Raw genomic sequence first — 23,752 nt, 5'->3', positions numbered from 1 at the left:
GGGGCAGAGCCACTTTTGTCCTTGCTGTCTGCCTCTTTGTCCACCCCCACCCCATCCAAAAAAAAAATATTCATTTTATAATACAACTAAACAACACAAACAGAAAAACAAACAATACAAACAAATTCTTGTCTTATCCTTATCTGATTTTCATCCTACCCCCAAATCCTACCTATGTTTCCTCATCCCTCAAGGTTCCCCCATAGCTTCAGTCTCTGCCCCAGATTGCAGCAGGCCCCCTTTTGCAGAGTGCAACAATTCTCCTCTTGGGGGGGGGGGCAGGGACAGTTTAAAATGAGGCCCCGATGTGGACAAGGTGGCAGGACTTTGCCCCTTCTTGGGCCAAGTCCAAAGACTGTGTCTGCAAGAGGAGGAGGAAGAGACGGCTGCCTGAGAGCTCGATGGAGAGGAGGTTAAAGCCTAATTGTGCCAGGCTCCACAAACACGGTGCCCCTTTGCCCTTTTGCCTGTGGCTGACCCAGGACAGGGAGAGTCCTGGCCAAGAGCAGGAGAGATGGGAGGTATGGATATTGTCCCTGGACATAACCAGTCTCCAAAACTCGCTTCAGAGCACATTTAAACATGCATCTCCCTAATTTACGCCTTTCAAACAATAAGGGAATCAAAACACATCTAGCTTTCGAAATCTGCATTTCTCTGAATTTTGCAGTGCAGTTCACCCAGCCACATAATATGTGCAAAAATGCATATATCGGGGAGAAGTGTCGATAATGACATACATGCTAGTGAAAGTAGCATAATTTTAGGGGAAATTGTGTAATTCGGGCAATGTTGCATACTAATATGCCCATTAGGATAAATTTCTACTAGGAAGCTTGTGAATTTTCATGGGGACCATAGCTGTCAACCTTCCCTTTTTTGTGGGAAATTCCCTTATTCCAGCGCCGTTTCCTGCTGCTATCCCGGATTATTAGATATCCCGTAGACTGTCCCCGGGACAGGGGAGGCTGCTGATCCCTTATTTTTGAGGCTGCTGATCCCTTATTTTCAAATCTGAAAACTGACAGCTATGATGAGGACCTTTTAAAGAAATTGAAAACTGATGTGGAAATGTGGAGACCGGAACTCGAGGGTGGGAAAGCGAGAAACCAAGAGAAACTGAAGTTGGCAGATTTGCCTCTCCCTGCCCCCCCAGCAACACCTTGGGGGATTTGCTCCCCAGACCCTGAAAGGCTTCTTTCTGCTGGAGGAGACAGACTAATGGATTCTGCCAGGGTAGCAGCCGGAGCAAGCCTGACCCACAGACACTGTCTGCTTGCTTCTTGGCATAATATCACAGGGAGATTCACTGCAGCACAGGCTGCCTCAAGGCAAGGCTCCTCCGGCACTTCGGCTTTGTGTCACCCAAAAGGAGAGCCTGAGAAAAAAGCAGGCGGACGAGTCAGACCAACAGAAGAGGTGCAAACAGCAGCAACAAGGATCTCCGGACCGTCAGTGATCACAAGCCCAACACGAGTCAGCTGTGTGATGCTGGAGGGAGGGAAAACTCAGGGGAGAATCGTCTGGGGGGGGTGGACCCAGGAGAGGCCTGCTGTTGCCCTCAGCTCCTGCCTGGGGGCTTCCCTTGGAGCAGGGATTGGCACCCTGTTCAGACCCACTTTTAACCCAAACATTCATTGGGGAGCTGCTGCTTAATCCTAATCTGCAGGGTGGTCGTGCTCCTGTTGTGACCCAGCTTGAGTTTGGCCCCACAGTGACATGGGGGGCATCTCATTCTCTGCTGGGAGGGGAGAGGGCCCCCTTTGGCCTGATCCAGCTGCTGCAGCTGGGCTTCTCTGACGCTCCCCAAGGCCATTTCCAGACCCATTTACCTGGATTTGTTCAGTGTGGCTGGTGGTTTGATTTATTAGCAGGGAGTTGAGCTGGCCTTGGCACAAGCAAGGGGGCATTTTCCTGTTCCTTGGTTGCGTAAAAGTGCCAAAGGAACTTTAACCATGCAACCGGATTCGGCTGAGATGGACTTGAATCCCAACCCAGACTAGCGGCAGGCTGCAAGGACCACAAATATTTGAAACCCTTTGCCTGAAAGGCTCCCGGAAGCAGCACCCACCCCCAACATCTGCAACTGTTAAGGCTGCAGCCCAAACCCACCTCTCAAAAACGGAGGCGGATGGGCAGAGGGAGCCACCTGATGGCTTGCCTACCAGAAAAGGCCAGGCATTCACTCAGACCCCAGGGAATCTCAGGGCATTAACCACGTTAACCAGGCAGTTAACCTGTGGAACTCCCTGCCACAGGAGGGAGTGATGGCCACCAGTTTGAATGGCTTTAAAAGAGGAAGAGACAAATTCATGGAGGAGGAGGAGGAGAGGGTTGTTGATGGCTCCTAGTCAGGATGGCTCTGCTCTGGCTCCCTAGTCAGAGGCAGCAATGCTTCCTGGAAACTACAGGAGGGAAAGGGGCTCTTGTTCTGGGGTCCTGTTTGCGGGTTTCCCTTTGGGGCTTCTGTTGGCCCCCGTGAGAACCAGGTGGGCCCCTGGCCTGATCCATCAGCCTCTCCTTATGCCCCCCCAATTTTTTTTTTATTCATTTTATAACATAACTAAACAACGCAAACAGAAAAACACACACAATACAAACAAATTCTTGTCTTATCCTTATTTTTTCTAAACATTGTTAGGTGAGCTTCCCCAAGTCCCCCCATCTGATTGTCATTTTACCTCATCTTTAGCAGTTTATATTTATCATAATTTTTAACCATTTTTTTATCACACTTAATTTTACCATAAAAACCTTCACATTTTATCACTTACAAATAATACTATTTTAAAATACACTATCTTCTGCTTCTAACCCTACAGCCTATATCCACTTCCAAAGCTATTCTAAGATTTAAATATTAACATATTTTTTTCAGATATTCTTTAAACTTCTTCCAATCTTCTTCCACCGTCTCTCCTCTCTGGTCTCGGAGTCTCCCGGTCAGTTCGGCAAGTTCCATATAGTCCATCATCTTCATCTGCCGTTCTTCGATAGTTGGTAAATCTTTTTTCTTCCAATTCTTCGCTAATAATATTCTCGCAGCTGTTGTGGCATACAGAAAAAAAGTAACACCCTTTTTGGGGATTTCACCCCCCACTATACCAAGAAAAAGGCTTCTGGTTTCTTAATAAATGTGTTTTTCAACACTTTTTTCAGTTCATTATAAATCCTTTCCCAGAAGTCTTTTACCTTGAGGCATGTCCACCACATGTGGTAAAAGGTTCCTTCTTTTTCCTTACATTTCCAGCATTTATTATCATGAGTATGATACATGTTTGCTAATTTCACTGGTGTTAAGTACCATCTGTCCTTATGCTCTTCTTAATCCGCTGCTTCCTTTTGCTCTTCCAGAAGCGGCCGGCAGCTGCCAACCCGCCTCCTTGACCCTCCCGCCCCAGCGATGAGCTTGGTGGTGCACGCCCTGGTCTGCCTGCTGGGCACCGGCTCTTGGGTGGCCATCAACGGCATGTGGGTGGAGCTGCCCCTCATCGTGCCCAGCGCCCCAGAGGGCTGGTTCCTGCCGTCCTGCCTGACCGTCATCACCCAGCTGGCCAACGTGGGGCCCCTGGCCGTCACCCTGGCGCACCGATTCCTCCCGGGGCGGCTCAGCGAAGTGGGCGTCATCTACGCCATCCTCTCCCTCGGCTCCCTGGCCTGCCTGCTGCTGGCCTTCTTCTGGGGGGAGACCAGTGTGGTGGGCGGCTCCCCCCGGAGCGTGGCCCTGCTCAGCCTCTTCTTCCTCCTGGCCCTGGTGGACTGCACCTCCTCCGTCACCTTCCTGCCCTACATGCAGAGGCTGCGGGCACCCTACCTCAGCACCTACTTCGTGGGCGAGGGGCTGAGTGGCCTCCTGCCAGGGCTGGTGGCACTGGGCCAGGGGGTGGGCACGCTCCGCTGCGTCAACGGGAGCCAGCAGGGCAACGGCACGGGCCTTCGGGCAGAGTACCAGCCGGCCCGCTTCTCCACCACCGCCTTCTTCCTCTTCCTCTGTGCCATGACGGCCTCTTGCCTGGCTTCCTTCCTCCTCCTCAACCACCTGCCAGCTGCCAAGCGGGAGCAGGCCAAGGAAAAGTACCGGGTGCGAGTCCAGATGGAGGTGGCGGGCGGCGGGCGGGCCACGGTGGAGGAGCGGCCCAGGCTCAGCGACCCCGCGGGCAGCCTCTTCGGATCCGGAACATACTCCTGGCCCCAGGTAGCCTACATCTTTGGGCTGCTGGGCTGGGTGAACGCCCTGACCAACGGCGTCCTCCCTGCGGTGCAGTCCTACTCCTGCCTGCCCTATGGAAACACCACGTACCACCTCTCTGCCACGCTGGCTGCCTTGGCCAACCCCCTGGCCTGCCTCCTGGGGATGTACCTGCCCAGCAGGTGAGTGGGCTGCTGAGAAGGGGGCAGAAGGCAGATGGTCTGGCTGAGGCAGGGCTTGCGCTGTCAATGGAGGGGCGTAGGGCAGACCTCTGGGATTTCCTAGAATTGGAAGGGGCCCTTGGAGTCCTCTACCTGTAGTCCAGCCCCCTTCAGTGCAGGAATTGCAGCCAAAGAATCCCTAATCCAGAAGCCATCCAACTTCTCCAACAAATGAGAACCCCACCACCTTCCGAGGGAGTCTGTTCCACTGTATAATAATAATAATAATTATTATTATTTTATTTATTTATTTATTTATTTATTTATTTATACATACATACATACCCCGCCCATCTGGCTGGGCTTCCCCAGCCACTCTGGGCAGCTTCCAACACAATATTAAAATACAGTAAAGCATCAAACATTAAAAACTTCCCTAAACACGGTTGCCTTCAGATGTCTTCTAAATGTCAGATAGTTGTTTTTCTCTTTGACATCTGGTGGGAGGGTGTTCCACAGGGCGGGTGCCACCACCAAGAAGGCCCTCTGGCTGGTTCCCTGTGACTTGGCTTCTCGCAGGGAGGGAACCGCCAGAAGGCCCTTGGAGCTGGACCTCAGTGTCCAGGCTGAACGATGGGGGTGGAGATGCTCCTTCAGGTATCCTGGACCGAGGCCATTTAGGGCTTTAAAGGTCAGCACCAACACCTTAAATTGTGCTCGAAAATGTCCTGGGTTTCTTATGGTCAGAAAGTTCTTCTTGACATTTAGTCAGCATCTCCTCCCTTTCAATTTGACTATGTTGGTTTGGGTCCTCTCCTCTGGAGCAGCAGAAAAGAAGCTGGCCCCATCTGCTGAGTGGCAGCCCTATAGAAGCTTGAAGGTGGCTCTCAGGTCACCTCTCTCACCCTTCTGCCTTCTCTTCATGCCCTTTGCACGCCCCCTTGGGGTCTGTGGGGACAGAAGACGTTTTTCAACAAGAAATGTGACCAATAACGAAGGTGGCCCATCAAGGGCGGCTGGCATTAAGGCAGCGTGCCCAGGCTGGCTCCAGCACCAAATCCCTCAAGCATCCCGATTTGAGCAGGACATCCTGGAAATACAGAAGCCATCCCAGGTCCCGAATGGACCTCAGGGTGTCCTATTTTTTGGTCCCATGTTCTCGTGGGAGCCGGCTGACTCAGGCAAGAGCATGAGACCAAAAAACGATCCCCTCTGTTTTGATCGGGGGGGGTTGGAGGAAACGCAGCAGCCCAGCAGAGGTGCCGCTGAACCTGGAGAGGGCAGGGTGCCCTGGTGTTAAGCCTGGCGGCCTCCACCAGACCAGGGGTGTTGGGAGGGTCCTGAGCTGGGATCCTGAGCCATTTCTCTCCCCCTCCCCGACTTCTCCCCCCCCCCCCCAGATCCTTGATGCTCATGGGAGTCTTGTCCCTGGCCGGATCCCTGTTTGCTTGCTACATCATGGCCATGGCGGTGCTCAGCCCTTGCCCTCTCCTGCTGCATGGATCCCATGGAGTTGTCCTCATTGTAAGTATGAGTGGGGGGGGGCAGGATAAGGCCCTTGCACCCTTCCTCCCACTTCAGCTTCCTCAGGCACCCAGAGGCAATGCCTTCCACCACCGTCTCCCAAATCGGATGCCAAGCTGCCTCACTGTGGAATACACACACACACACACACACACACAGGCCTGCCCCATCAGTCCAGCATCAGCAAGCAAGCAAGTACAGGAGGGGCCAGGAAAGTGGGCAGGGGGAGAGAAACCCCCACCTCTCATTTATTATGGGACATCTAAACAGATGTAAGGGGACGCGGGTGGCACTGTGGTCTAAACCACAGAGCCTAGGACTTGCCAATCAGAAGGTCGGCGGTTCGAATCCCCGTGACAGGGTGAGCTCCCGTTGCTCGGTCCCTGCTCCTGCCCACCTAACAGTTCGAAAGCACGTCAAAGTGCAAGTAGATAAATAAGTACCACTCCAGCGGGAAGGTAAACGGCGTTTCCGTGCGCTGCTCTGGTTCGCCAGAAGTGGCTTAGTCATGCTGGCCACATGACCCGGAAGCTGTACGCCGGCTCCCTCGGCCAATAAAGCAAGATGAGCGTTGCAACCCCAGAGTCGTCCGCGACTGGACCTAATGGTCAGGGGTCCCTTTAGCTTTTTATCCTTCTTTTTTATTACTTTCAGGACAGCAGTAAGAATTATGAAACCAACATACAGTGGTACCTTGGTTCTCAAACTTAATCCGTTCCAGAAGTCCATTCCAAAACCAAAGCGTTCCAATCCCAAGGCACGCTTTCCCATAGAAAGTAATGCAAAATGGATTAATTCGTTCCAGGCTGTTAAAAACACCCCCTAAAACAGCAATTGAACATAAATTTTACTATCTAACGAGACCATTGATCCATAAAATGAAAGCAATAAACAATGTACTGCAGTCACACAATCAATCAATCAGTAGCTGAACTGGGTTCCACACAGTCACAAGAACAGAAAAAACAGAGCCACAAAAACACAAAATAACGAGCTAAAACAGACAGACCTCAGCGTAATACTCAAAATGGAAGAGTAACACTCAAATCAGAAGCGTAACACTCAAAATGGAGCATGTTTGGCTTCTGAAAAACAGTTCATGAACCAGAGCACTTATTTCCGGGTTTGCAGTGTTTGGGTTCCAAGTTGTTTGAGTACCAAGGTACCACTGTATTAAGGAAAATATTTTAGCCGCCTGAACCGGCAGAAGGCTTAGGTTGGCAGACATATCTAATGGGCTCCCATTTAACTCAGTATTGCCTGCATGAACTGACAGCAGTGGATCTCTGGGGTCTCCAGGGAGCCCTTGTTAAGAAAGGAAGCAGCAGGATCAGTGGTGATCCAGGTGAGGCTTGAAGAGGCCAGGAGGGCGAAGAGGTCCTCGCCTGAGAGTCCAGGGTGTCACAACCAAAAAGGCCCTCCCTCCAGGCACTACCAGGCACATGACCTCATTGGGTGAGGGGCACCCAGGGAACGACCCCTGGCAGCTGCTTTGGAGACGGGCAGCTTCATGTGAGAAAAGGCAGCGCTTGATATCATGGCCTCTGAACAGAGACTAGTATCCTCTTCTCCCCAGTGTGGACTGCAGAGCCCCTACGGATCCATCATGCACAAGATCTAACACCTGAAGGTGGCCGAATGTCAGGGTGCTTCCATGAACCCGCATTTGGTGGCCTTGAGACCCTGTGCCTTCACCCACTGCTCATCGATGGGGCACCCAGAGGCCCTTGGCCACCCCCTGCTGACGCTTGGCTTCCTTTGCAGATCCTGTGCTGGGTGCTCTTCGTCGGCCTTCTCTCCTACGTCAAGCTGATGATCGGGGTGGTCTTGCGGGATGAGGGGCACAGCGCCCTGGTCTGGTGCGGGGCGATGGTGCAGCTGGGCTCCATGGTGGGCGCCCTCCTCATGTTCCCCTTGGTCAACGTCTACAACCTCTTCCACTCCGGAGACCCTTGCAACACCAGCTGCCCTGCCTAGAGGGGTCTCGGAGGCCCACGGCTTTGCGAGCCAAGGGTGGTCGCGCAATCTCAACAACCCAGAGGGAACTTGGAACCCAGTGCCTCGAACCCTGCCCAGCTGCATCAGATCGGGTGGACCTGAGACACAGTGCTTGGGACCTGGGGAGGTGCTACAACTGCACCCACCCCCCATGATGTGTGGAAATGTGCTTGCGCAAGTGTCACGGGCACAGGTGGTGCAACGTTTGCAGTTCATGGCAAGTGGCATCAGGAGCTGCCCCTGCTGAGCCAACTCGTGTGCAAGAGGGAGGCCACTTTCCTTGCCCTGGCACCAGACAGGACATGGGGACCAAGCATTCCTGAACTACAGGTCGTCTCTATCGCTTGCGCAAAGCTGTGAATCACATTTTCACTGTGTTTTCTTTTTCCAACTTGTTGGAGGCTCTGCTGTTCTAACATACCACTCGGACTGAAAACGACTAAGCACCCATCTGCAAAAGCTGACCCCCAAACCCTTAGGGTCCAACGTGGGTTCAGATAACTCATTGCCTTGTTTGCATGTCATGGGCAGCCCCACTTGATGGTTTAGCATCAATGCGCCTTTCTGGGCTCCATCTTTCCTCCTCACTCACACTAGGAGGAAACAAACCACAGTCCCTGGGATGGCCTTACACTTGGATTGGGAGCTGTCCTTTGTTTTGCTCCAGCAAACCACAGTCTGCAAGGCTACGGATTCTGGTTTGTTTGGAAAGAAACATGCTGGTCACGCTGAGCCAGAGGTGGTGGTTGGTTGCATGAACCGGGAGAGCAAAAGGAGTGAGATTAATTTATGCACACTAAGCAAAGGTTTCTGGCAGGGGTGGGGAATCTGTGTTGCCCCCCTTATATTGTTGGACTCCCATCAGCCTCAGTAGGCATGGCCAATGGTCGGGGGGGAGTGTTGGTCCAGCAACATCTGGAGGGTACAATGTGTGGACATGGGCTTATAACCACAGACCCATGTCTTGGTGCCACTCAAAATAGTCCTATGCTCAACAAATGAAACTGATTTGTGAAAATGTTACATGGGGGGGGGGGATACGAGAGAGAGACATTACACACACTTTTGTAAATCAACAAAATCTTCAATTAAAAACAAATAATAATAATAATAATAATAATAATAATAATAATAATAATAATGTCCTGTGCTACCAACATGGCAGGAGTGCCTGGGGTGCTCTGGTCCAGGGGGTCATGAAGAGTCAGACACAACTAAATGACTAAACAACAACCACCACCAACACAGTGTCAATCCAACCAACTCCCAGGGACTTACATCATGCACATGAAGAAAAACATACCCTTTTCCTGGAAAATACAACTCATGGGGTAGCAAAAAAGATTCCCTGTGCTCAGGGCCGGACTGAGGTTTGATGAGGCCCTAAGCTACTGAAGATGATGGGCCCCTTTGTATGGCCAGCTGTCCTTTGTCAACAACAAATTGTTGCTGTTTTTTGTGTTCTGCAGGCTAGCAGGTGGGGCCCATTACTTACATCACAAGAGCCTACACGACACAAAACACTGTTGCTGTATGTAGCTTTTATTTTATTTGTTTTATATTTTGGAAATGTACATCCAGGTTTTTTCCCTTTCATTTTTTTTGGGGGGGGGCCAAGAGAGTGGGACCCTAAGCTATAGCTTGTTTAGCTTATACATAAATCTGGCACTGCCTGTGCTGTATTTAGCAGAAGCTTCAGATCGAAAGAGATCTGAAGTTCAATTTCCTCCAGAAATGTAGAGCCCAGCCACGATCTGCAGTGCCGCACGGAGCTCCCAGGGGGCAGCAGAACCCCCCAAAAAGACACAGCCAGGCACCCAGAAAGATGTGCAGGGGGGCACATTCCAGGCAGCAGGACTCAAGAGAGAAGGGAGGCAGAGCGCTGAGTGTGCCCATTGTCCTGTGTGGGCTGTGCCACCCGCCCTCTAGAAATGGCCCCCCTCATGTCTTCCATAATCACTGGAATTAAAAGTGGGGGGGGGGGACTGGGAGGCACAGCCTCCTTCTGCCTCTCAGTGGCAGCAGCTCACAGGTGGTTGGGTTTAATTTCACGCTGTGAAAACTCCACCTGAGGACCAGCGCTCTCACCTGGCGACGCCAGCAGATCCAAGCGCAGCAACAGCGCTCAGTTCACAGGAAGCTGTGCAAAGGGACTGCGCTTGTTTCCCGAGAGCCTGAATTCCCACAAGAACAACGCAAAGTCTTGGGCACTTTGAAAACTTCCAAGTCCTCTCTGGCATAATGACGGAAGCAGGGAGTGGGCCGTAGTCCACAGACGCTGCCGCCACCATATGTGTTAGCCTTCAAGGTCTCACAAAGACTCTTCATCATTGCTCTAGCAAAGGCCAACATGGTTTTGCTCCCCCTCAAGAAACTGGGTTCACATCTGCCTGTGCTGAGCCTGGCAGGCACCCCTCTTTCTTCTTCTTTGGCTATCCCTCGTAGCCAAGTAAGATTGTCTTCCATGAACATGGTCTTAACAGTGAGTCCGTAAGTGACTGTGGAGGCCAATTCTGGATCCACACGTCCTTCCACAGTGGGGACATTGGTTTCCGGGCAGGAGTTGATCATGGTGTGGATTTGCCAAGCGTGCCTTCCTCCTAGCACGTTTCTCCCTTGCATCCTGAGTTCGAGTGTCTTCATAGCCCATGACACCTTTGGTAAAGGCTGTTCTCCAACTGGAGCGTTCACAGGCAAGTTTTTCCCATTTGTCGGTGTTTATACTACATTTTTTTAGATTTGCCTTGAGACACTCTTTAAACCTCTTTTGTTGACGACCAGCATTGCACTTTCCATTTTTAAGTTTGGAATAAAGTAGTTGCTTTGGAAGACGATAATCAGGCATCCGCACAACATGACCAGTCCAACGAAGTTCATGCTGAAGAATCATTGCTTCAACACTGGTGATCTTTGCTTCTTCCAGTACACTGGCATTAGTTCGCCTGTCTTCCCAAGTGATGTGTAAATTTTTTCGGAGACACCGTTGATGTAATCTTTTGAGGAATTGGAGATGGCGTTTATAAGTGGTCCGTGTTTCACAAGCATACAGTAAGGTTGGCAGTACAAGAGCTTTGTAAACAAGCATCTTGGTTTCCCTGCGAATGTCCTGGTCCTCAAATACTGTGTACTTCAATCGGGAGAAAGCCACACTCGCAGAGCTCAGGCGATGCTGGATTTCAGCATCAGTGTTGGCCCTTGTGGAAAGATAACTGCCCAGGTAGGAGAAGTGACCGACATTTTCCAACGTTGCACCATTGAGTTGGATTTGTGGTGCTGCAGAGGGGTTAATTTGTACTTGTTGGTGCAGCACTTTGGTTTTTTGGATGTTGATTGATAGGCCAAGCTTTTCGTAAGCTTCTGCGAAGATATTTAGGATGGTTTGGAGGTCATCCTCTGAGTGTGCACACACTATGTTGTTGTGACAGAAGTTATGGTAACCTTACTCTTTGCCTTCAGCCTGCTCTAATCTGAGGCACCCCTCACCCCAATCCAGGTGGGGCATTCCCTACCCCCATGTTAGAGGGATCCCCCTGGTAGTTTTGCAGGAACCAATTCCCAAAACCTTCCTAATGCAACTTGCAACATTGAAATATGAGCTTTGGAGTCTCTGCTTCCCACAGGCAACCTGCGTGCAGATGGATTGTGTGAATAGTCCCTCCTGCTTTTGCTGCCCTTGAGTTGAAGTCCAGAGAAGCCCCTTCCTCTGCCTTTGGGTCCAGGCGGGAGGGTCACGCAAGCAGCCGCTGCTGCCAGTCCACTACCTTCTGGGCCAGAGCACTGGAAGAGACTCCAAGGCTGGCTGGCAAGCTGGCCTGTCATTATGAGGATGGCGGCTGCGGCGCTGCCTCCAGAGCCCCTCTGAGCCCCACACTCTCGGGAGGCCCCAGAGCCCAATCGCCCTCTGCAATCTCCTGAGCCACCCCTCCTGGAGACCCTTTCATCTGGGAACAAAAGCGCATTGAGCCCGGAGCAAAGAGCCCCTTGTTCTGCCAGGCCCAGGGAGGGGGGGGGGAGAATGCCAGGAGGGAGGGGCTGCCGCCCTTCGCAGACATCCAGGCTACACCTGCCTGCTCAGGAGATTAAAAGCCCCCCCTTCCCGACCCCTGGGGGGCATCCGTGGCCTACCTGGGCGCAAAGAGGGGGAGCCAACTACACAACTGCTCAGAGCAGAAAGGTTTCAGGAGGGAGTTTGTTGTGGATTGACTGGAGCATCTCCAACCTGGCGCCCTCCTGGTGTTTTGCACTACAACTCCCACGAGCCCCAGTCAGGATGTGGGAGCTGTAGTCTGAAACCTCTGCAGGGCGCCCGGTCAAGGAAGGCTGTTCTGTTGCCATCTTTTAATGTCAAGAAGCCCAGCTGTGCCCCCGGGACAACTAACCTTGTGAGACACATGCTTCAGGCCTGCAAGAGGCCTGCATTGACAATCACAGGACTGTAGATCTGGAAGGGACCTCAAGGGTCATCTAGTCCAACCCCCTGCAAGGCAGGAATATTCTGCCCAACACGGGGCTCAAACCTGCGACCCTGAGGTTAAGAGTCTCATGCTCAATATACAGTGAGTTGAAGAAAATGTTCCAATTAACATTGGGGAAAAAAGCCTGAAGCATTTTTGTTAGGGATTGTAGGAAAAGACCTGCCAAGGAAACTGAAAAACATCTTCATGTACGCGACAACGGCGGCAAGAGTCTTAATAGCACAAGGATGGAAGAATGAGGAAACACCGACGAAAGAACTGTGGCAAGAGAAACTGATGGACTGTGCGGAATTGGCGAAACTGACACACAAACTGCGTGACAAGAACAACTGTGACTTTAAAGAAGAATGGGAACCCTTTACAAAGTACTTAAAGAAACAACAAAATGAACTGGACTCCTTGGCAGGTTTTGAATAAACATTCACAAATTTATTATTGGTAACATGAAGATAGATAAATTAAGGATCTTTACAATTTTATAATATGCTGAGATTAGCATGTGCTAAAAAAACAGAGAGAGGAGTTGAGGGAAGTTGGGGGGGTTCTGGTTTGGGGAGAGGAAAATAAGGGGGGAATGAGGATGATATGTTTTTGATAAATTGTTATGTTGAAATTCTTAATTAAAAAAAAATTTTTTTTTTTTTAAAGAAGAGTCTCATGCTCGGCCGACTAAGTTACCCCAGGCATTTGGTGAGGGGCAGGGGCGGGTGCCCCCGCAGCTCTGGTGTGGCGCATGCAGGGGTCCTGCTGGCAGCCTCCCCTCGCCTTCCTCCCCATCGCTCGCTCCGGGCTTGGCTCTGCTCAGCTGGGACCCTGGAGGCGCCCGGAATGCGCGCTGCCTCTTTGCGCGCTGCCCAGGTCAGGTGCGGCGGGCCTTCTCGCGCAGCTGGCCCCCTTCATCTGGCGCGCCGGCCCGCGCAGCCCCTTCCCCGCCTGGAGCCAGGTGCCAGAAGCCCCGTCCCGGAGGGCCAGGCCCCGGGGGCTCCCTGGAGCCCGCGCACATGGCTGCAGGCGAGAGCTGATCCCGGGGAAGGCTTTACGAGCCGACGGGGAGCCTGGCGGCTGCCTTTCATGCGCCCCAGCTTGGTTGCCGGCCAGCTGCCGGGCCGGGGTCTGCACAGTGTTCTCCAGGCAGGTGGGAGGAGGGGGGAGCAGGAAACCCCCCACCCACCCCCAGCAGCTCCCCACTCCTTCGGCTGCATTGTCCGGGGGCCAAATTTCCAGGTTACTAAGCATGACTTCTCCTTCCTCCATCCAAGCCCTTCGTCTCCAGAGATGCACATCAAAGGCTGCTGCTCCCTGTTCCAGAATCAGGGCAGTCGCCTTAGTGAGGCCTGGACTTGCAAGCAGGAAGGAGGCAGCGCTCACAGCCAACGGGAAGGGTTCGCAAGTCATCTAGTCCATCCCTCCTGCAGTGTAGGAATCCTTTGCCCAAAGTGGGCTTGAACCCATGAGCCTGAGATTACAAGTCTCATGCTCTGCCAAGCTGTAGCTAAGTTTCCTGCCTTGCAGGGTGTTGACTAGATCAGTGGCGTAGCGTGGGGGGTGCAGGGGGGGGCCGGCCGCACCGGGCGCAACATCTGGGGGTTAGGGTTAGGGGGCGCAAATCTACGGGTTAGGGGGCACAAATTACTTGCCTTGCCCTGGGTGTTGACAACCCATGCTACGCCACTGGACTAGATGACCGGGGGGGTGTTCTTCTAACTCTACAATTTTGCTAATTCTAACATTCTCTCTCTCTCTCTCTCTCTCTCTCTCTCTCTCTCTCACACACACACACACACACACACACACACACACCTGCTTTGGTTCCACACTCCCATCAGTCTTCCATCCAGTGGGGATCTGCATTCGGCACCACTTTAAAAAGGCTCCTGGAACCTCTCCATCCTTAAGGAAATCAGCCCTGAGTGCTCACTGGAAGGACAGATCCTGAAGCTGAGGCTCCAAGACTTTGGCCACCTCCTGAGAAGAGAAGACTCCCTGGAAAAGACCCTGATGTTGGGAAAGATGGAGGGCCCAAGGAGAAGGGGACGACAGAGGACGAGATGGTGGGACAGTGTTCTCGAAGCTACAAACATGAGTTTGACCAAACTGCAAGAGGCAGTGGAAGACAGGAGTGCCTGGCGTGCTCTGGTCCAGGGGGTCACGAAGAGTCGGACATGACTAAAGGACTAAACAACAACAACCCTCCCACTTGCCAAGGATAATTGCGATCAACTCCCACCCAGAAATCGATGCCCCCGCTGTGGAAGGACGTGTGGATCCAGAATTGGCCTCCACAGTCACTTACAAACTCACTGTTAAAACGGCATTCATGGAAGACAATCTTACTCGGCTATGAGGAAGCGAAGGAACAATTGGTGCAATTTAAGGCTGCAGATTCCTTCTCCGTCCCTCTGATGCCACTGTTGTTACAAGCAGATACTTGTGATGGCTTCAGGTCATATATGTGAGCTGCTTTATGGAGTGTGTGCTCCAAAGGCAAATTATAAATCTCTTAAATAAATACAATAGCATTTTATTTTAAAAGCATGCCATCCCACGCCTGCTCTCTCTCTGTTTGGGGCTCAGTTCAGGTTCAGTCCGGCTTCCACAAAGAGAGAAATGGGCCGGCAGTGAGATGGACAAGAAGGCTCCAAGGGCCAGTTGTATTGAGTTACTGGCCCCGTTCAGGGGACCCCTTGGGCAGCCAGCCCTTTCCCCCTGTGGGGGCTCCCCCTTCTGAGGAGGAAGAGGCAGGGAGACGGAGCATGTCCAACCCCCACCCCTCGCTTCAGACCCTCTTTGGAGGACAGGGACCTAGGTGGCAGAAGACGCTGGCAGGGGTGGGGGAGCTGGCACAGGAGCAGGGCGGGTGCCAGGGGCCACTGCAGCTGCCTCAGTCCCCCCCAGGGGCAGGCAGTCAGGCGGCCCTTGCAACCGGATCCAGCCCCACAGGCCCGGTGTCACCCCTGAGAAAGCCTTTAATCCAGGAGAGCCGAGAGAGGCCCTGAACAAAAGCGCATTGAGATGCTCCACAGCCACAAAGGGAGCTTTGTTCTGGCGCTGGCACCTTCCACATTGCTGGGGGGGGGGGCGTGGAGAGGTGTATCTGGCTGGGGGGGGGCATGGGGGGCTTCATCTGCTCAGGCAATGAGGAGGGAGGACCCCAGGCCTGGACCGTCCTGGCAGGCTCTTCCTACAGTCATGGCTTGTGAGTGGGTGGATAGATAGATAGATAGATAGATAGATAGATAGATAGATAGATAGATAGACAGACAGACAGACAGACAGACAGACAGACAGACAGACAGATACTGTATAGATAATCCATCATCAGAGCAAAGTTGTTCTTTGTAGTCTATACACCCACACTTCTTCTTTGGCGATCCCTCGTAGCTGAGTAGGATTGTCTTTCATAAGCACGGTTTTAACAGTGAGTCCGTAAGTGACTGTGGAGGCCAATTCTGGATCCACACCTCCTTCCACAGTAGGGACCGGGTGGTGACCCCACTGGGCACGGTAATCCAGTCAAGGGAAAAAGGGAGGCAGACTATGTTTAGGGCACCTTTTCTAGCCCCTCCCCCTTTTCGGGGTGAGCAGACTGGATCCTAAAAAGGGCTGCTCAGTCATGGATACAGCTGCCGAGCTGCTCAACTGCCTCGTTCCTTGAGTCAGAACAACTGAATCTGTATCCACTGCCCATGTGCCGGTTCATGACTAGGGGCTTCCAGATTTCACAGTCCTGCCCCCGTTACCATTTGCCGATCGCCATGGGACTTTTGGAGTTTGGGATGGGTTTTTGGAAGACGCCTGTGCATGAATTTGTTTTGTGTGTGTAGATCAGTGCACACTGACCAACGCACAGTCTTTGCAGTAGGGCTCTGTTCCGATCCAGCGAATGAGGGCACACCCACACACCCACCCCGCACTGAACTCCCAATTGTCCTTTGTGCTAATAAAGGAGTCCTTGCGTTCCACCGAACAAACTCCCATCTTTGCTGCCTGGGTTAATTGATGGGGAGCAGGTGCCAAGGTCCAGGAAGGGCACCTGAGACTTTCATCATGGCGTAAATAATCCCTCCAGTTAAAAGCATCTCAGCCAGCAAAGTCTCCCTGGGAAGGACCTCTCTCTCTCTCTCTCTCTCTCCTTGAGGAGCTGCTGGCAGCCTGAGAGCAGCAGGCGATGCAGGGGTACCTGTGCCAGGGTCTGGGGTTGGGCAGGTGGCAGGCAGGGCGAGGAAGGGCTGCCCCTCATGGCTGGGCACCCCCCACCTTTGCTGCACAGCGGCAGGTGGTGGTGGGGAGGAAGCCCCCTGCCCCTCAGGAAGGAAGCCCAGGGGCTGCGCAGGGGCCTCTGTGGCTCTGCCCCTCCCACAGCAGCCACCCCTCACCCTCCTGCCCGCCTCTGGATTGGCTGGCCCCTCGCAGCCGGCTCCCCCCTGGAGGGGACAGACCCATATAATGGGCCTCCCGTGGCTCAGCACACAGAGTGTTTCTGCCTCCCCCAGAGCTCCTGAGACTGGATCCCAGCACCGTCCCAAGCACCAGGCGCCCAGGATCATGCGGGCACAGCACAGGTGGGTGCCAACTTTGCTTGGGTGCAGAAAGGGGGCCCTGTGGGTGGGCTGGGTCCATGCACCTGTTTGCCCCAGGTGAATCCAGGTTCAGATCCCTGCCCAGGTGTGGGGCATCCCTGCAGAACAGGCCTTCCCTCGTCTCTTCTCCTCAGTTTCCCTCCCGTTATATCTGCTGCCAGGAAGCCTGGCTCAGTGCCTGGGGTGGAGGCCTGTCGGCCAGAAAGCTGACCAACTGTGGACCCCACTGGGCACCAGGTGGTCTGGAGTCAGTCACCTGCTGAAGGATGGCCTTGTAGCAGAGTTGGTCCATGTGCATCGGGGGCTGGGCACCTGCTGAGTTGCCCCCAGAACCGGAGGAGGCGTGGGAGGTGGCGCCCAGAGGAGGGGGAAGCCAGGGTCCCCAGAGTCCCCCCTCCAGTGCTGTGCTCTTGCCCTGGCCTGTGGTTCAGCCGTGGAGCTTTTGTTTGGACTCAGAGGTCCCAGACTCAGTTCCCCATGGCATCTCCCGGTGGGCCTGATAAAAGACTCCTTTTCTTCCTAGAACCCTGGGGAGCTGCTTCTGTTGCTCAGTATCCACTGCACTTTTTAATTATTTCCTCCTACAAATGTTGACCAAAATGCAATATTTAACAGTCACTATGCTTTATAATCTACTTTGAATTGACAAATTCAAAAATATGTTTTATCCGCGAAGATGTAAACCCCAAAGCACTGTTCAGCTGAATATTTATTTATTCATTTAATTTCCTTTATAAATTGCTTCTCGTAAAGCTTCCCAAAGTGATTTCACAATGAAAACATATGTATATACCGACTGGCTTATCCACACCTCCCCTTGTTCTGCTGCTTCCCTCACCCTCCTGGAAAAAACCCTGCTCTTTAGTGCTCAATCGGAGCTAACAGGAATTTGGGTTTTCCCCAGATTGCCATTTGTTCTGATGCATCACTAAAGAGTGGGTTTTCCCTTGGAAGGCAGAGGGGCAAAGGGAAAACTCAAGCAGGAAACTGCCAGGACTCTCCTGTGTATGACAGCTATGTACATTTTACAGTTTGTTATGTGCTGTAAGCTGCCCAGAGTGGCTGGGGAAACCCGGCCAGATGGGTGGGGTATAAATAATAAAATCATCAAGGAATCAGCAGGGTCTCACTTCTACAGCTTCTCCTCTGCAGTGAGCAGGGTCTCTCCAGCAACTCCTCTCCACTGCCATTGCCATGTGGTTGTTCTGCAGGAGATTTTCTGAGGGGATCGTGCCCCATCATAGCTGGGCAGGAGAGGAGGAGACTGCTGCCTTTTGGAGGGGGGCGGTCTCCCACCTCAGGCAGCCCCAGAGTGGTTCTGGCAATTCCTGGGCTTCTAAAAAACAACGCAAGACTTGCTGGCAACACAGATTTGGAGGACCCTGAGTCAGAGTGAGATTCAAGTCTCACTCCCAATATCTGTTTTGAGTTCCAAGAGCCAGCCTAGAAGACAAAGTTGACTGGGAGTGCCACTGAGCACGTACAGAATGCCCCCCACTTCTGGGATCAGGGGTGTGACTTCCCAGCAGGCCCCTCTCTGCTGCTGAAGAACCTGATGAACTTTTAAAACGATATTATTTCTGATTTAAGCGCTTAAAGCTGATCCCATACCTTTGCACAACCAGCCATCCTCACAACCAAGCCACGAGGCAGGGCCAAGGACTTCACGGCTGAGCTGAGATTTCTGCCGTGGCTCAAAGCTCAGACTCTTAACCACTGTTATGTTAATGCTCCAGCCCTTTCTCCACTCTCAGCCCCCTCTTCCTTTCCACCCCGCAGGTTCCTCTTGCTCACGGCAGCTGCGGTTCTGCTCCTGGCCATTGTGGTGGCAGATGGTGAGTTGCAGTCGGCACTTAGGTGGGTGGAGGGGGGGCCCTGAAGTTGGGGGTGTGGGACCCCCAGAAAGGAAAGAGGAAGAGGCACTTGTAGCTGGCCAGCATCCTGCAAAGCAGAGAAGCAGTTTGCACCCCAAATACACAACCTCCGAGCGGTGAGAGACTCCAGGGATTCCCAGCACTTTTCCACTGTTCAGGTTCCTTGGGAAGAAGGTGGGCGGTTTAGAATACAGGGGTTTCAAAAAGACATATCTGCAATGAGCAGAGGCTGGAGGGGCTCATAGCATTAACCCCACAACAGATCCTGCTGCTATATTAGTCGTAGCTTTGGATCCAGCGCAGATCAAGCAGGTGTCTGTGTCTCCGGCCCCCAGCCTGCTTGAAGCTCACATGCTCTGGCTATTGTTCTCCTAAATAGCAGCCAGGAGAGGGGAGGGTGACAACCCCCCCCCCCAATTAGCCTGGAGGGCCCCCTCACTTAGTGGAAGCTCTTGCATCCCAGCTCACACTTTTGTGATGCTGATGAGGGCACTTAAGCAGCCAGCTACGGCCAGGGGTAGGCAAACTAAGGCCCAGGGCCCGGATCCGGCGCAATCGCCTTCTCAGTCTGGCCCACAGAGGGTCTGGCAATCAGTGTCTTTTTACACAAGTAGAATGTGTCCTTTTATTTAAAATGCATCTCTGGGTTAGTTGTGGGGCATAAGGAATTCGTTTATTTTTTCTTCTTCAAAATATAGTCCGGCCCCCCACAAGGTCTGAGGGACAGTGGACCGGCCCCCTGCTGAAAACGTTTGCTGGCCCCTCTCTTACAAAGAGGCTGGACCTCTTTGTTCAGGAACCTCCTCTGTACAATTCAAACCCTTGCTGGTTACAGGACCCCGAGAAATGGAGGGGACTTGGGGCATCATGCAGACTGACCCTCACAACCCATGACGACGATAATAAACAACCGCTTCTCTCTCCCTCTTTGCAGAGCCCCTGAGCTCCCCAAGTCCCACGTCCCCCGCAGGCAGCCAGACAACAGGTACGTCTAAGGGGTCTTGACTTTTGAGGGGCAAAGTCCTTCTTCCCCTTTGCAGGCAGAGCGGCTGCTCCACTTGCCAGGGCAGGAACCAAGTGCTGCTGTGATCAGCTCAGCTCCTGGAGCGAAGGACTGGGTCCCAGGGATTCACTTTCTTGCTCCAGAATCCCCTGCGATGAAGCGGGAGAGGGATCCAGAAAGCAGGAAGGAAAGCAGACTTCCCACAGTCCTCCAGCTCCAGATGTTTGGGACTACAACTCCCATCAGCCTGAGTCAGGCGCCATGCTGTCTGCTGGAAGCTGTAGTTCCAAACATCTGGAGGGAGCCAGGTTGGGGGCAGCTGGCCTGAACCTGTTTGGGGCTCTGGGTGGCTGAGGGGGAAATGCCCAAAGGGGCTTCATCGCACGGGACCCCCGACCCCCTTCAGCTTCTCTCTCTCCCCCCGTCTCTTTCAGAGCCCATGGCAAACTCAGAGCCCATCATCTCTGGCAAATCAGAGGCCTCGGGAGAAAGTAAGTGGAATCTTGGAGGCCAGAGATGGCAAAAGAGGAGGATCAGAGAATCAGAGAAGTCCAGCCCCTAATAATAATAATAATAATAATAATAATAATAATAATAATAATATAGTTTTATCCTGCTCATCCAGCAGGAATCACAGCTAAAGAATCTCTGAGATGGCTCAAGCCAGGGGGAGATGACTGTGGCACCTGAGGTGCGAGAGCAACGCCCTCTGCTCATGCCCAGGGACACTCTCGCCCTTGCTGCTGCTTCACAACATCCAGCTAGAGAAGAGCTCTAGCAGTCCAAGGGTGGCCACAAACTGCTGCCTGCATGAGTTGCATGCTGCTGCTCCCCCCCCCCTTACACCTTCCTTGGCCACGCAGAGGCTCAGCCCCTGAGCTGGGTCCACGTTCTGCAATGAGCTGTTCAAGCTTGGGACTCGCTTTGGCTCCTGACCGACAGCCCACAGAGAGATGGAGGCCTTGGCTGGAATGTCATCCAATGTCTAGAGGCTAAAGGGTTGTGGGGAGGCAGAAGATGGAGTGGGGTTCAGCCTCTCTGCCCTGCAACATTTGAACACCTGTCTCCATGTCCACAGGTGAGATTGGAACTCCTGCAGATCCCATGACCACAGGTAGGCATGACCCTGCCAGCTCCTGGCCCCCTTTGTGCCCCTTGGCCTCCTGAGCCCTCCAACTGGCCCCCTCTCTGTTGGAGGACACAGCTGTGTATTCTGGGACCCGTGAATGGACTGGCTGCCCCCAGGCGAGGTGGAGGGTGTGCTGCCCCCATTGCCAGCCCACGACTCGAAGGCCTGACCCAGCTGCCAGTCAAGGCAGCTTCCCAGCAGCCAAGGGCTGGGGAGCACCTTGTCCTTTGGACCTCAGGTGGCAAAATGCCTTGGGCTGGGCTGGCACCATCTCTGCTCACTTTGAGGGGCCCCTGCCCCACAGTATGACCCCCTCGTACCCAGAGGCGATGCCCCTGTTTGCTGATTCCTCTCTCACTCCATCCCTGGACAGAGGTGGCCCCCGTGAGCTTTGCAGGGGCCGATCGCGCCCACACAGATGAGGTCAACGGGGACATGATGCTCAACAGTGATGCCTCCAACCTCGGATCCTTCAGCTTGGACCCGCTGCCCGGAGACGCCCAGAGTGGTACGTCTGCCAGTCTGGCTGCCCTTGCCTTCTCATGGGTCCTTAGAATCTTAGGGACCCTGTGGGTCATCTAGTCCAACCCCCTGCAATGCAGGAACCTCATCTAAAGCATCCAGGTGGCCCCTGGTTAAGAACCTCCAAGGAAGGAGAGTCCATCACCTCCTGAGGGAGACCCTTCCACTGTCTAGCAACCCCTCCTGTCAACTCCCCTATTCCCTTCTTATGGGGGCTCCGACCTCAGCTGCCCTGACCTACAAGCCAGCCCTCCCCCAGGCCTGGCTGTGACTCCACAGAAGCCCTGCCAGGGCCTCTTCTGATCCTCTCAAGGTTCGGGTCCATGGGTGCCAACTTGAATAAAATATGGGGCGTCCTGCTAAGCCCCGCCCCTCGAGCACATGATGCGGTCGCACGCACAACAATTGAATGGCAATGCCCAGCAAATGGGGGGGGCTCTTAGGAGATGGCTCCTATGTTCGGGTCAGTTCGCAAAACCCCAGTGTCACCTGGTCATACTGGCAGGAGCTGATGGGAGATGTAGTCCATCTGGAGGGCACCTTCTTGGGGACGGAGAAGAGCTGCTGGCTCCTTGGAGACCTTTGAAAGCCCCCTTGGGAGGGCAGTGGAAGGTCCTTGAGACCCATCGCTGCCCAGGCCACCTCTGAGCCCCACGTGCCCATCTGTGGGATATGGAAGGGACCTCTGTCTCTCTCTGGTTTCTCTAGGTCCCGCCATGGATGTTCCTGCTCATTCCCACGAGTCCCAAGAAAGTAAGTTCTTCCTGGGTTGGGAGTCACATCAGGGGTCTTGGAAAATGGGCGACTCCACAGAGGGTCTCTTGCGCTTGATGCGAAGTCTCTGTGTGGGGAGAACCCCTCCAGAGAGAGGGCTGTGCAAGGCTGTCCTGGGGGAGGCAAGCAGCGTGGGAGACTTAGGGGAGACCCGTCTGGGGCAAGGCTTGGCTTAATGGCTGCTCCTCATGGTGCTTCTGCCTCTGAACGGCAACTGCTGGGAATCACAAGGGGGGGGGGAATGGCTCTTGCGCACAAATCCTGCTTTTGGGTTTCCCTTAATGGGCATCTAGTTGGGTGATGGACTGGGTGGGGTCCCTTGGGCCCGATCCTGCAGGCTCCTCTTCCCTTTATTCTAGCTGTAACTGGGATGTTTTCCTCCGCAGGCTTGGACCATGAAGTGGATTCAGAGGAGACCCTCACCTCCCAAGATAAGTGTCCCACGAAGGGCCACAGCACTGGTTGGCCCCTGGGAGAACAGGCTGCTGGCCTGATTCTGAGGTTCATTTCACCTTGAGTTAGTGGGATGCCTCTCCAATGCTCTCATCCACTGGGGCCCCATTCCTGATTTTTCATGCTGACCCCTGAAATGTCCCCACTTTTGACCCCTGAAGGTACTGAAGTTGGGTCCGGTTCCTGCTCAAGGCCACTGTGGCCTCTACTGTGAAATGCACTTCTGACCCCTAAAATCAGGGGTGGGGTGTTCCAGATGTTGCCAGGCTCCAGCTTGCACCAGCCCCAGTCTGGGAGTGAGGACGCTGCCGTCCCACAACATTTGCAGGGTCACCAATTTGCCGCATGTCCTCGTGTCCCTCGAGTGTCAGGGAGCAGGGCTGGTTCAGAACGTGCCGTTCCCAGGAAGAAAGACCTCCTCCCTGGCACCATGGAGCCCTGAGAAGTGGGCGTGCCATCATGTCTGGAGGGAAACCCTGAGGCACTCCAGGCCCACCCCATGCCCTACACGGAGGGAACATGTGGGGCAGGTTGTGCCCATGGGGCACCCAACCAATTTGCTTGCAGGAACCTTGCAAAGGAGGTGATACGACCCCCTTTCCTTACTGAGCATTCGCTCCCGTCGGATTGTTGGGAGGTTGTACAGCAAGGAGTGTTTCCGGGTTGCGGCAGAGACCACAGCTCAGAGACAGGGAAGCTGCCTTTAGATAAAAGCACATATTCTACTCATGTAAAAACATGCTGATTACTGGACCATCTGCAGGAAGGCAATTGGGCCGGATCCAGCCCCTGGGCCTTAGTTTGCCTACCCATGCTCTAGATGGACCAGGGCTCTGACATGGTACTAGGGACCGCCCTATGTGCCACCCAAATCTCCCTTCCTCCACCACCATGAATTTTATTGCGTTTCCTGGTGCATTTTGTTCTATCAAAATGTTTTAATTTTGAAAGTAGATTTGTTGTGCCAGAACGCTTCAGGCATGAGCCTCGATTTCCTGTGTTCCTGCAACACAGTGGCAGCCGGGGTGGGGTGGGGGGGCCGCACTCAGCCTCCCAAAGCAGCAGCTCCT

At 53.4% G+C, this 23,752-nt stretch overlaps 2 protein-coding genes across 2 annotated transcripts in view; both read left to right on the top strand.

The window, feature by feature from the left end:
• SLC52A2 (solute carrier family 52 member 2) overlaps positions 1–8,132 on the top strand; it is a 40,163-nt gene extending 32,031 nt beyond the window's left edge. Inside the window, exons 12-14 of the mRNA XM_083518400.1 lie at positions 3,355–4,371; positions 5,751–5,874; positions 7,639–8,132. Coding sequence (XP_083374526.1) covers positions 3,355–4,371; positions 5,751–5,874; positions 7,639–7,851 — 1,354 coding nt within the window. The 3' untranslated portion in view covers positions 7,852–8,132. The remainder of the gene's footprint in view (positions 1–3,354; positions 4,372–5,750; positions 5,875–7,638) is intronic.
• Positions 8,133–16,778: 8,646 nt separating this feature from the next.
• Positions 16,779–23,132, top strand: LOC310713645 (uncharacterized protein). The gene is made up of 8 exons (XM_083518088.1): positions 16,779–16,909; positions 18,707–18,762; positions 19,736–19,786; positions 20,239–20,295; positions 20,883–20,918; positions 21,307–21,441; positions 22,164–22,208; positions 22,616–23,132. Exons 1-8 carry the CDS (start codon positions 16,794–16,796, stop codon positions 22,744–22,746), a joined length of 627 nt encoding a protein of 208 aa, XP_083374214.1. The 5' UTR covers positions 16,779–16,793; the 3' UTR covers positions 22,747–23,132.
• Positions 23,133–23,752: the final 620 nt, after the last annotated feature.

The sequence above is a fragment of the Podarcis liolepis genome (genome assembly GCF_965112155.1).
Source record: "Podarcis liolepis genome assembly, chromosome: 8".
NCBI lineage: Eukaryota > Metazoa > Chordata > Lepidosauria > Squamata > Lacertidae > Podarcis > Podarcis liolepis.
This window is presented reverse-complemented; position numbering and strand designations above follow the sequence as displayed.

Coding starts and splice junctions, on each gene's coding strand:
- LOC310713645 (XM_083518088.1), top strand. CDS start 16,794: ATGGGCCTCCCGTGGCTCAGCACACAGAGTGTTTCTGCCTCCCCCAGA. Junction 19,787..20,238: donor CGCAGGCAGCCAGACAACAG/GTACGTCTAAGG, acceptor CGTCTCTTTCAG/AGCCCATGGCAAACTCAGAG. Junction 21,442..22,163: donor GCCCGGAGACGCCCAGAGTG/GTACGTCTGCCA, acceptor TGGTTTCTCTAG/GTCCCGCCATGGATGTTCCT.